Source organism: Tasmannia lanceolata, unplaced genomic scaffold (genome assembly GCF_043159265.1).
Source record: "Tasmannia lanceolata isolate RefF3 unplaced genomic scaffold, GAP_Taslan_0.1 ptg000007l, whole genome shotgun sequence".
Taxonomy (NCBI): domain Eukaryota; kingdom Viridiplantae; phylum Streptophyta; class Magnoliopsida; order Canellales; family Winteraceae; genus Tasmannia; species Tasmannia lanceolata.
Window position 1 is genome coordinate 2,774,633 of NW_027518684.1, and position 13,403 is coordinate 2,788,035.

Consider the following 13,403-nt stretch of genomic DNA (forward strand, 5'->3'; position numbering starts at 1 on the left):
GTGGCCCATCAAATGGATGGTTTGGATCATCGTATGTTGTAGCTCGTACGATACTTTTTGAAAAATATTGGACTATACTTACGGGAGATTTGAGATGATGGGTGCACATGAAGTCCAGTATTTTTCATAAGTTACAGTGGGGCCATTTGAGACGATGCGTGCACATGAAGTCAGTCCAGTATTTTTCATAAATTACAGTGGGCCCACTTCTTAATATGATTCATATTGTTCATTTGATGGGCCACAATCGTAATTAGGCTGTTCTCAATAAATCATCTCCATGGGAGAATCTTAACCCTCTGATCTGTAGAGGTCATCCTATGGAGATGATTTATGTGGTATGTCCTATTTAAGCTGTGGCCCATCAAATGACATATTTTGTATCTTCTTAAGAAGTGGGAAGTGCAGAGGGGTGAGGGAGAGAATTAAGTGTGCATGAGTGGAGATAGCATAAAAAATCCTGAAAATTTAGGGGCCGTTTGGATGCAGATTTTGGAATCCAGGTTTTAGTTTGAAAACGGTGTAAAAAATTGTTCATAATCAAGCTGTTGTCTGCTGTCCTGACAGTGTTTCTTGGATTTTAAGTAAGAAATTCAAGTTTTAGAAATCTATCCCGCATTCTGAGATTTCTAAAACTTGGAAACATGGGATGATCAGTTGAGCGAGAAATCAGAAAACGACAGCCGGTTCGCTTCTTCTCTCATCTATAATTTTGAAGAAATCATGGATTCTAAAATCCGCGTATCCAAACAGCCCCTCAGTGAAACAAATACCTAATTAGAATTAGTTTTTTTGTTTTCCTTGTTTCTAGGAGCTTTTGATGCTCCCGTGAGACCGACCCTCTCAAGTCTAGGTTGCTCGTCCATCTCTCACAACATGCCCACAAATATTTGGTGGAATATTTTTCATGGTGTCCAACTATGGCCAAGTGTCTTGTTAAAGTCGTGGTAGGGAAACCTCGATCCCATCCGTTGTTGCTCAGTCTTTTGCGAATAAAATTTGTTGTTACCAGTCAATAAATAAAGAAATATCCTTAATTTTTAGTGTCTTCAATTCATCGGTTCTTTCAATGCGTTAATTTTGTAAATGGGATCTCCATTTATTAGTATAGAAACTCGAGATTTTATAAGATAAGTGATCTTGAAGTCCCAACATTTTTCAAAAAGTATTGGGGGCCCCACTTCATAAGATGATCCAAACCATTCGAAACATGACCCACAACATAAATAGAGGATGTACCTCAAAAATCATCTACATAGGGATAGGATGATCCCAACCCTCCCATCTATAGATTAGAATTTTTTAAAATGTATTGTGGGGCCCACTTCATAAGATGATCCATACTGTTCCGAACATGACCCACAAAATAAATAGGACGTACCTCAAAAAATCATCTACTTAGGATGTTCCCAACCTTCCGATCTAAAGATCGGAGGGTTAAGATAATCCTAGGCAGATGATTTATGGGTTAAACCCTATTTTTGTTGTGGGTCATGATTTGAATGGTTTGGATCATCTTATGAAGTGGGCCTCACAATCACCTTACACGTGTGCCACTTGTACAATGTACATATGTTAATACCATCCTTACGTAATCCTCAATCCCATAAACTAACATTGGCTCCTAAATCTTTATTAACTAAGAAAGCACATCAGATAAGCTGCCTCAGTCTCACAACACTGGAACCTCATTTCACACTAATCCACTAAAAAACAACTCTCTCCCTTTCGCCCCCACAATTTTCATCCATATAAAGAGAAGAAGAAAAGAACAAAAATGGCACACTCAATGTCACGACACAACAAAGTTATGGTTTCGAGTATGGCTCCGTGTCTCTGTCTATACCAATAACTTACACTAAAAATATATATAAAACAACCCTCTTATGACATGAAGTCATGAACCCACCACAAGGACTAGGTTCATGATTATTGGTGTCCATCACAAGTCTAAGCTATCGGATGAAAACTATAATGTCCTTCATTTTTTTAACCTATTAATTTTTTGCATCCCTTAATCTTGCGAATTGATCACTGTTCTATAAGATCTCTGTTCAGTATCAGACACTGAGTGGCCTTATAATGTTCTTTTAAGAATCGTGTGTCACTACCACTCATCATACATGTGTCACATGTGTCGCTTGTACAATGTATTTGGGCAGTTTCCTTCATACTCTCCATCCTTTAAACTAATGTTGGCTCCTAATCTTTACCTATTTGCTAAGGAATTTTGCGGAAAGGCATTTCACGACTGAATTTTGTATGAGAGAACAACCACCTTAGACGAATTAAATGAATAAGACATAATCTGCTGAAAAGTGAGCCTGTGTAGCTGTTCTCCCATGCAAAATTCAGCCACGAAATGCCTGTCTGTAAAATGCCCTACCAAATCCATAATCTTTATTAACTAAAGCAAATTAGATAAGCTGCACCACTTTTTCAACTCGTGAACCTCATTTCTCACTAATTTGCTCAAAACAACTTGAGTCATACATACACCACAGATTTTATGGATAGAAAGTGAGAGAGAAAAAGTAGAGAAGAGGAAATGGCATACACATGTCCGGCACAACAAAGTCATGGTTTCGTATGGGGGATAACCCACTACCGTATGTACTAGAAATAGGTTCATGAATATTGTTGGCCGTCACATGTCTGGCCTATTGCCCTTTGCCCTACCCTCATCGGACGATCCTCGACCTTTGATCAAGCATAATAAAAATGATGTACCTAACCAATACGCCAAAAGTCCCAAAGCTGGAGGAACATATTAGGCTAGGCCCTTTAAACCTGTCTTATACCAGGCTAGGTTTCACCTGCTCCTGTAGGCCCCCACTTTGGACACCACCCTTACACATTCAGATCAACAATCCCAATGTCCAAGCACATATGCCACGTGTGCACTAAGTTATGGACGTGTTTTCGGTCATCTAAGATGAGATCAAACCTGATTAATAAATAGAGAGAGGGTGTGTGGCCAAGAGTATTTTGTCTGTATTGATGAGATATAGGGAATATAGAAAAGTAATGGAGGGTGGGTCTTGCAAGAGAGAAGGAAAAAGGGTTAGGGAGTGTGGAAAAGGGAGATGATAGCAGAAGGAATTGGAGGGGGGAACTAGGTGTTGAATTTTCCTCCATATGTTTCACTCACCCATCTCTTTAATTTTTTGAAGCTATTGACCGGATTGCACACTACAAGCCAAAAGCAGTTCCAAGTTGTTGACCTAACACGGTAGCATCAGAAAGAGAGAGGGTGGTGAGGGGGATGCACTATCATACAAAAAAAAACAAAGTAGTGAAAGGGAACATACAAAATTAACGTGCACAGAGTAGAGAGTAGCTAAAGAGAGGATACAAGATAAGAGAGAAACTAAAAGAGAAGAGACAAGAGAGTAGATGACAAAAGAGGAGACAGAAAATAGAAGATAAGAGAAATATAGAGAGAGGAGAAATAGAAGCGTATGAAGTGGGCCCGACTATACTATATCATCCTATGCAGTGGGCCCGACTGTACAGATTTATCTAGGCCATTTCGCGGCTTATGTTTTGCAGGAGAGAACAGCCACCTCAAATGAATTAAATAAATAAGAAAAAATCCGCTAAAACGTGAGCCTGTGTGACTTCTCTCTTGCAAACGTGAGCCGCGAAATAACTTTCCTCAAAATTGCCAAGCAGATCTGCCAGAAGTCCATTATTTTTCAAAAAAGTATACTTGGGCCCACTTGATAGGATGATCCAAATCCTTCTTTTGTTGGGCCACAACATAAATGTACGTATCCTATAAATCATAACCATAGGATGACCCTAACCCTCCGATCTGTAGGGTCCACAACATTATAGAAACTTCTATAGATAGGAGGTTTTGGATCATTATAGGGCACAGCCTATTGATGTTGTGACCCAACAAATGAACGGTTTGGATCATTTATGAAGTGGGCCCTGCTCAACAAATGAATGGTTTGGAGGAGATTTTATACACCGCGTGAAGTGAGGTGAAGTATATTTCAAAAAGTGCAGTTGAGCCCCACTTTATAGATGATCCAAACCATTCATTTGTTGAGCGGGGTTCACTTCATAGGATGATGCAGACCGTTCATTTGTTGGGCCACAACATAAATAGGCCGGAGGGTTAGGATCATCCAATGGAGATAATTTAAGGGTTGTGGTCCGTCAAATAAACGGTTTGGATCATCCTATAAAGTGTGCCTGAAAACATACAACGTCTCTAGGAGTTTCTATAATGCTGTAGGCGTCTGCAAATGAGAGAGTTAGGATCATCTTATAACCCAACGAATGAACGGTTTGGATCAGAGGAGGATAAAACAAACAGAAGCAGAGAGAGAAAAGAGGAGGAAAAAGTCCAAATACGCATGGTTTTGTCTCTATTTTTCTCCCCCCCGTGGCAACCGACAAAAGGATAAGAGACTAACTAAGAAACCGGGGGCGATTTCATTTTTCATAAGATAATTAATATCTGTCAGTTCGTCAAATTTGTATGAAAATGAAAGCAAATCAAACAAGAGAAGGTGAGATGGTAGGAGCTAGGATATGTCCAAAGGAAAATAATATTTTTACCCCCTTTTGTTTGTCTTTTCCTCAAAGTGACCTGAAGGGGTGGGAATATATCATTTCCATAATGCTATGCTTGGATCATCCTATGGAAAATATTTTTAGGTCACAACCTATTTATGTTGTGGGTCAACAAATGGATGATTTGGATCATCCCATAGCGAGGGCTCTTAGGAAGCTCCCTAACATGGGTGTGTCTCCCTAGCAAAGGCTATGTCTCCCTAGCAAAGGCTATGTTTGGCAACCATGCATTTTTTTCCATGCTATATTAGCTTACCGGATGGTGAGGGAGGGGAGGGAGAGACCTGAGAGGGAAGGAGTAAGGAGATGATAGGAAAAGGCAGAAAAGCAAGGAAAACAACTACTTCACTCAATTCCTTGTTTTTAGCCACTTCTCACTGCTCTCCTCATTTGTGCCTCTCCAGTCTCCTGATCGATTAATTTTACATGGAAAAAAATTTCATGTTTGCCAAACATGGCCTGAGCAGAATTGGCGTCCATATAATGTCCATACCTAGAGGAAATTTTGTATGATACTGGCTATAGGGTGGTCAGAGCGATAATTTTTTCCCAGTTTTGAGCTTATTTTCTTCTTTTAAAGTTATTATGTGTGCATGCCATTGTTTTCTTTCAAAGAAAAGGTGTCCAACATGTGATTTTTGAAGGTTTTCTACCAAATGATTTTCTCACTCCTTCAATTTTATAATGGCACCCTGCTCAATACTTGGACACCTTTTGTAGCTGGATTTTGATACTTTTTTGGGGAATTAATTAAAAGTCTTTATCACCCAATTAAAGAAGTGTAAAACAAAGAGGAGAGTGCCATTATTAAAACCAAGGAGTGCCAATATCATCTCCCTTTTTTTTCTTCCATCTAATCAAATACATGTGGTGGGCCATTAGCAATCGACAATAAGGGCCAGTAGATTAGATGGTCAAGATCAAGGGTCCCCCAATTCAGATTCCAATGCGAATCTGAACATATTGTGGTTGCCACTGATTCACACTGGACCATCATTCTTTTTGTAATGTTTATCTTTTATTTTGCCGAACAGGACGCGTTTTATTTTGGATCCAATTGGTCAGAGAGATGGGGTCCACTAATACATGATATGAGAGCAATTTCCAGATGGCCCACAATTTCCAGTTGGCATTTTGTAGATGTTGAACATGTACTTCACGTAGTTACAAAAAAATTCAACAAAACAAATGTTTGAATTTTTTTTTTATCGGGCCACTCCCCTCTTGTGTATTTGTGACTATTGTTTTTACACTACAACAGGCTGGCCCGAGGAAGAAAAGGGGGGTGAACCCAGCTATCTTTTCTTCTTTAATTCGCTTGGTGAGAGTTTTCTGACAACTCTTTAAACACTAAAAGACAAGATGAGTTAGCCAAAATATCAAAACATGGTCGTGCGTGCTGATATCATTTCCCTTAATTTAATATATATTATAGATTGATAGATAGGTACGAGGAGTGGTAAAGTGAAGGGTGACCCCATTGGATCCACAGTATGAAAGAGCATTAATTAATTTATTGGTCCATATTCCCTGTACCAATTTTCATCTTATTGTCTAATCTGACTCGGTTCCATTCACACAGTGTCAACATATTTCTTTTCAATCATGGAGATTAGAAAAATGGGACTAAACATTTAAGGCATGTTCAGCAACCATGAAAAAATATTCCAAGGAATATTAGTAGGGCCATTTGTGAGAGATGAGTGAAGAGGGGGAGACTGAGTGGGTGGGAATGAGGTGACCATCAAAAGTAAGCATACGTTTTTCACTGTTGCTTGGGAGTTTCCCATGCTCTCTCGGCTTCTACCTTCTCAAGTCTCTCTTCCCTCTCCTTCTCAGCTCCTCGACCCACGAATATTTCATGGAATAATTTTGGGAAATATATACACCCCTTTTTATTACTTGGGACAGGCCTCTCTAGTGTAAAAGAGTAATCATTAATACACTAGAGGGGGCTGTTCCAAGTAAGAAAAATGGGGCGAATATATCAAACATGGCCAAGGCTCCAAATCTTGGAAAATGGGGGCGAAAAGTCCAATGTAATAGTATGGTGACATTTCACATCTATGTACAGCCGCGTAGATTGGGACAATGGACAATGAAAATGCACGCATTAATTATAATGGAAACTCAAATGGATGCAACTTAATGTTCGATTTTTTACTTTTTCCCTCTCGTATCATGTGGTGTAAGTGCATAACTATGTAGCTGTTCAATCAAGGCTTGTAAAAATTAATGGTTAAAAATCCTTGGAGTCAATTTTACCTCACTCAAGTCGACGTACTCCCTCTTGGCCATGTTTGGCAACCATGATTTTTTTTTTCAAGGAATATTAGCTTACCAAGTATTGGGAGAGTACGGAGAGTGGGAGGCAAAGAGAAATGAGAGGGCATGTGTCAAGATATAGTGCCAAGTTGCTGAAAAAACAGGGAAAACAAAAATTCTATTTTGACCACAGTTTTCTTTCTCTCTATTTTCAGGTGCTTCACAACCTCTCCTCACTCCCTCGTGCCCTCTCCCTCTCCCTTTCCCACACTTCCTGCTCCTCTCTTAGCACTTGATAAATTAATTGTTAGAAGAATTAATAACTAAATACTAGGATTCGTAAGATTGATGGAAACATTAATAATTGAATACTACAATTCTTAAGATTGTTGGAGTAATGTAGTAATCAGTTGTAAGGGGAACTAACTGGTCTCTGGCTTACTCGAACCCAAATTTGGTTACTCGAACCAAACTTTGGTTCTACTCGAGCCAAAATTTTCTGTACGATAGTAGAAATCAGAATGAGAACAAAATTGAAGAAGTTGCACTTAACGGTTCGAAAAAAAAGTTCTTTGTGAAAATCATATTGTTGATGACGAAGGAAAAACAACTGAGTCACGCTACATGGATACTCTCCTAAAGAATCGTATTAACCCCCTGCGATTCAACTGGTATACACGAATCGACGTTCCAAGATAAAAACAAGCCCTAACAGGCTCCGGTACACTCACTTAATGGTCTACTTCAAATCACCTTAAAACTGTGCTCGTGCACGAAACGGAACGGACCCTAGACCCGGACCTCAGATCATGGGAACATGAGTGCTAACGAACTTTGGTTCATGTGAAACTGGTCACCCAACAAATTCCAATGCCCCTTGAAGTGCTTAAGCCTTTGCTCCACACTACCTCTTTAAGGAGATGAAAGCTTCCTCAACTTTCCAACGTGGGACTAAAAAACTAGCATTAGAGTTTAAACCCACTTACATACCACACTAGGTTTTGGATTCAAGTCTCAAAGCAATACAAAATACAAGAGCTTTGAAAAGCAAAGGGAGAGTCTTTATTTTGAATATTTCCTCCAAAATTTTAGTTCAGATTTCACCTTTTTGAATTCAAAATTCTAACACTAATATTCCATGGAAATACATTCATTGATGTCAAACATAGCCTTCTTGATAGAGTCTTGCGCTAATTCCGAATGTTGTCGTAACTCGTATCAAGTCGATCAAAACTCATTAACTTACCCGAGTCTGATTGCACCAATCATTGACTCGCCCAAGTCAACTTCCTTTTTGTTTGGCCGAGTTCTAATAAGAGTTTGTTTTGAAAAACAGAGTTAAATCATTTTATGGAAAAATACTCTAAGGCCATGTCTGGAGGACAGGAATTTTTCTTTCACGAGAAATTAGTATATCTAAGTGGTGAGAGAGGGGTAGAGCGGGTGGGAATGAGTTGAAGGTGAGAAGTGGCTAAAAAATCAGAAAAATGATCATATTTTGATTTGTAGTTTTTTGTTTCCTTATTTTTAAGTCTTTTCTTGCCCTCTCCTAACTTAGTCCCTCTCGTATCTACTCCTCTCCGGCTCGCCTGTCATTCCTCACCCTTGAGTAAGCTAATTTTCCAGGAAAAAATAAATTCATAGTTGCCAAACGCGCAGTGTGGCCGATCATCGGATGATCGAAACTCTTCTCTAGTGGGTTCCATTTTGGTGGGGCACACTCAAATCTTTTCCTCCATTTATCTTCCTCACTTTTGACCACCCTCCTAGAATGTAGCCATTGGTTTATTTTTTTCATAAAAAAGAAATAATTTCTTTAGGGGACTGATATATGCACAACGTCCTTTTTATAACGACACAAACTCGGCTTGTATTTTCTTTTAAAATTAGCTTCCAAGAGCTTTTTGGGAACTGTAATAACCTTTGACAGCTGTTCTAACAAAATAAAAGGCAAGATGAATTAGTGCAATTATCAAAACATAGTAGTCGTGCAACCATCAGTAGTTGCCTTTCTTTAAATCATCTATTTACAGGCCAGAAATTCAATCCAACAGTCAGCATCATCTGCTGAAGCAGGATTTGGATCACTTTATAATGGGCCCCAACCTATAGTGAAAATTCGGTAATACCCTCATGTGAGAGCACAAATTCTATTGTGGGTTTAGGGGGTATTTTCGGATTAAAGAAAATGACAAATTAACCCTGAATAGCGGTGTTTTGGTCATTTCAGTAGAATCCAAAATTTGCATGACGCTTTACACTCTCTCTCTTCGTCTTTTTATACACGTGTCACAAAAAAACCATTTTTTTTCAAACTCTATCATAAAAAGCTCTCCGTGCCCCGTGCCAGCTCACGTGCTATACATGAACAGTGAAAACACGTCTACCGCCATGAAAAGGCAAAATTATTTATTTGTCCCCTTTTATTCCTCGGGCCACCCCTTTAGCTAAAAAGAGTAGTCATAAATACAGTAGATTGGGGTGGCCGGGGAAAAATGAGGGGTGAATCAATGACTTCCTGAAAAAAAAAAATAATAATCAACGGCTGATGTTTTATTCAAACAGCATGGGCGGATAGGCCCTGGCCCACGAGACAACCCAAAAATTCAATCACGCTTACACGATAAAATTACAAAAACAACCTTAGCACTCAAATGAAGCAAGGTCAGTTCCGTCTATTGAAAAGAGAAAAACTCCATTTTTTCAACGGAAGGGTATTATCGTAATTTAGCACGTCAAGACGAAGCAGTGGGTAATTTGTCGCGTAGTACCTCCCTCGCGTCGGCCGCACGCAGGAAACTTTTGTCTCCTTCCCTTTAAATTTTTCTCCCTTTATTTTTTTTTCATCAGAAACGATTTTATTTTATTAACTAATTATAGCTGTGGGCCCTACACGCAATAGTTTATTTCGGCATCCTTATTTGTCGTCTCTCCTTCTTCCCAAACTCTCTCGTGTTCTTTAGCATTTGACTCCAATTTTCTGCTTACGTGCGCCGCTCCTCTTATCCTTCACCCATTCTCTCTCTGTTTTTCCATTTTCTGTGGTGATTTGTTCTTCTTTTAACTCACGCAACCCTAGCTCCTGTCCCACTTCTCGGTCTTTCTTTCTCTCGAAGCTTATTAATTAGAGCCGAACGAGAAATTCAGGAGGGGTATTTTGGATACGAAGGTTTTGAAGGAGATTAGGGTTAGGGTTTCTTTCTTTGAGAATGAGAAAGGGTGGGAGTTTTGAGAAGATATGTGGGTTTATAGGGTTTTTTTCTAATTGAAATTGAAGACTCGATGGCAGGTAGTAACGAGGTTAATGTCAATGAAGCCAGGGTATGGTTTTGGCTAGGGTTTGGTTTTTATTTTTTTTGAAAATTTTGAATATGAGGGTTAATATTGTTCTTGGTTCTGTTTGAATTTGGGGATTTGGGTTTTATAGTTTATTGATTTTTTATTATTATTTAGGGATTTATTTGTATTGTTCTTTGGGTAGTTATCCACTTATCCTGTATTTGATTTGGGGTTTAGGGTTTATTTTTCTGTAAATTTTGAATTCGGTTGTTTATATTGTTCATGATTTTCATTGAGTTTGGGAGATTTGGGTTTTAAAGTTTATTGATTTGAGATTTAGGGTTTTATTAGTATTGTTCTTTGGTTACCCGTCCTGTATTGTATTTGGGATTTAGGGTTTCTACTCCTATGGATTTGTGATCGTGGTTGCGTAAATGGGTTTATATTGTTCTTTAATCTCTTTGAATTTTGGAAATTTGGATTTCAAAGTTAATTGGTTTGGGATTTAGGGTTTTATTTGTATTCTTTGGTGAGATTTAGGGTTTCTTTTTTTCTATTTTTCCAACTTTTATAAAGAGATGATCCATGTCTGTCTGCAATTTATTGAAGTTTATTTTTCTTTCGCTTTGATGGAAATGTAAAAAAAAACGCTAGAATTTTGATTTGAAAGTGGCTAGAATAATCAAACTTTGGGTTTCATTAATGCCCAAAATAAAATTGAATTTCACTTCACAGTTGCAGAGAAAAAACCTAATAGTATCTCTGTTTTTTACTCCTCTTGTAGATGGTGGTTCCCCTTAACACATGGGTCCTCATCTCCAACTTCAAACTGGCCTACAATCTCCTCCGGCGTCCCGACGGCTCAATTAACCGCCATTTAGCCGAATTCCTCGATCGGAAAGTCCCCGCCAATGCCACTCCGGTGGACGGGGTCTTCTCCTTCGATGTTATAGTTGATCGAAACACAAGCCTCTGGAGCCGAATTTACCGGCCTGGTCCCGACGCCCAACCGGGTATCATCGTTGATATAGAACAACCTCCAAGCAGTGATCCCTTTCCTGTTATTATCTTCTTCCATGGAGGAAGTTTTGCTCACTCATCAGCTAACAGCGCTATTTATGACACTCTTTGCCGCCGCTTAGTGGGTCTTTGTAAGGCTGTTGTTATCTCCATTAATTATCGCCGATCGCCTGAAAATCCATACCCATGTTGTTATGATGATGGATGGGCAGCTCTCAAATGGGTTAAGTCGAGGCCGTGGTTGAGAAGTGGAAAGGACTCTAAGGTGAATGTGTTCTTGGCTGGGGACAGTTCAGGTGGTAACATCGTTCATCATGTTGCGGTACGGGCCGCACAATCGGATATTGAAGTATTGGGGAATATAGTCCTCAACCCGATGTTCGGAGGGATGGAAAGAACGAAGTCGGAGTTGAGATTGGATGGGAAATACTTTGTTAGCATTCAAGATAGAGATTGGTATTGGAATGCATTTCTGCCCGAAGGTGCGGATAGAAACCATGTGGCTTGTAATCCTTTCGGTCCCAATGCTGTAAATCTCGAAGGTCTTTCGTTTCCGAAAAGCCTAGTTGTAGTGGCGGGTCTTGATCTCGTTCAAGACTGGCAATTGGCATACGCCGAAGGGCTCAAAAGGGCTGGTCAGGATGTGAAACATATGTATCTTGAGCAGGCCACAATTGGGTTCTACTTGCTGCCCAATACTGAACATTATTATACTGTTATGGAGGAGATAAAGAATTTTGTGAGTTCTAACTGTTAATAGACTTACCTATACATAACTGAAGCTCGACGTTATTTTTTCTTAATGGGTGAAGGTGTGCAGTGAATAAGATGCGTACTACTTACTATGATGTTTGATTCTGGTAATTGGGGATTCAACTTGGGAACTAGTTCTCCTTGCTGGTTTGGTTATTTCGGTGCAAAGTATATTGTATCAGGGATGGCTAGTTTTAGCGGATTCAGCCTGCTTGGCCAGGGCAAGAATGTCTGAATCTTCTGTGGCGTATTTTGCTGAATCTGTTATTGGTGGTATGGGAATTCGTCTTATCGGACTTCTTGGTCTTATCGGACTTCTTGAATTTATAGCGCTTCGCAAATGGTATGGAGCACTAGTCATTAGTTTGATGATGGATTCTGGAAACCCACCAAGCTTAGCTTACCCCTTCTGACTTCTGACCATTTAAAAGGGAGAGATAGGAGAAGGGGTAGTGTTTACTGGTGGATCAATTGGTTCCTAACTAAATGTTAAGTGCTAATTTCAGAACATGGGAAACATCTATGGTATTGTGATCTATATATATCTATATATATTATGTATACATGTGTTATGGAAAATTGTTATAAAGCTGATGTTTGGTTATTCTTAACATGGTCTTTTATTTTATAATGGCTGGAGGTGTCTATTGTTTTTCATTTCTTGTTCTTCATTTGCAAACCGCTATAAACTTCGTTAAGTGTAGAGAGTAACCAGGAAGAATATGAATAAGAAGCCTCAAGACATATTTTTGATCAATTAACAGTGTCTTATTACAGTGTGATGGTGGGATTCCTCAATGGTGAAGTCTGTTAGGGGTGAAAGGTTGGCAGAGCGGGTGGTGCAGGGAAGCATATGATATAGAACTACTGATCAGGCCATCTCGTTACTTGAAACTTGAAATGACACATAATATATGATCTTCCAGTTGCCATGGCTAGCGATTGTTTTCGGTCCCTTCTGGACCCTAATCGGTGATCCGATTGTGACTCGTGCCTGGCTGTAATGCACTTCAGGCTCAAATATGACAATGTTACTGTTACAGCCAGTGTATGGCCTGGCTCGGTATGGGACTAGGTGTGACCCAGCCTGGTATGGACAGGTTTAAGGGCTTAGCCTATTGCATTCCTTCAGCTCAAGAGGGTTTCATGTATTGGATAAGTATCTAACATTTGGTATCGAAGCAGCCATCACATCACGTGTTAAGGTCACATCACGTGTTAAGGTCATGAAAGGCCAACCTGTGTAAAGGGCTACTTAGGAAAAAAGCTAGAGTGTAAGCCACCATAAAATGCAGGGATGCAACTTGGATCATGCTCAACCCAAACCCGATTTGGCTCACGTTGGGTTGGCATTTCCTCAGCTTGAGTTGGGTTGGGAAAAGCCAACCCGTTTTAATTTTGGGTTAGGTTAGTGATGACGCCAAAATTCGTACCTGAGAGTCGGATGAGCGTTGTAGATGGATGCGGCTGTTCGGGTTGGTAGAGCTCCGATCAGT

At 39.6% G+C, this 13,403-nt stretch overlaps 1 protein-coding gene across 2 annotated transcripts; it reads left to right on the plus strand.

The window, feature by feature from the left end:
• Positions 1-9,796: 9,796 nt before the first annotated feature.
• On the plus strand, positions 9,797-12,518 carry LOC143881422 (gibberellin receptor GID1C-like). Of its 2 annotated transcripts, none has more exons than XM_077384485.1 (2): positions 9,797-10,144; positions 10,919-12,518. In XM_077384485.1, the coding sequence occupies exon 2, from the start codon at positions 10,919-10,921 to the stop codon at positions 11,909-11,911; it is 993 nt and encodes a 330-aa protein (XP_077240600.1). In that variant the 5' UTR covers positions 9,797-10,144; the 3' UTR covers positions 11,912-12,518. The 2 variants fall into 2 exon arrangements, with proteins under 2 accessions (XP_077240600.1, XP_077240599.1); XM_077384484.1 differs by having other exon boundaries at positions 9,799-10,176.
• Positions 12,519-13,403: the final 885 nt, after the last annotated feature.

Bases quoted from the DNA above. Each gene is read 5' to 3' on its own strand.
- LOC143881422 (XM_077384484.1), top strand. From the start codon at position 10,138: ATGGCAGGTAGTAACGAGGTTAATGTCAATGAAGCCAGG. The intron at 10,177-10,918 runs GTATGGTTTTGG...CTCCTCTTGTAG, and splicing joins TTAATGTCAATGAAGCCAGG to ATGGTGGTTCCCCTTAACAC.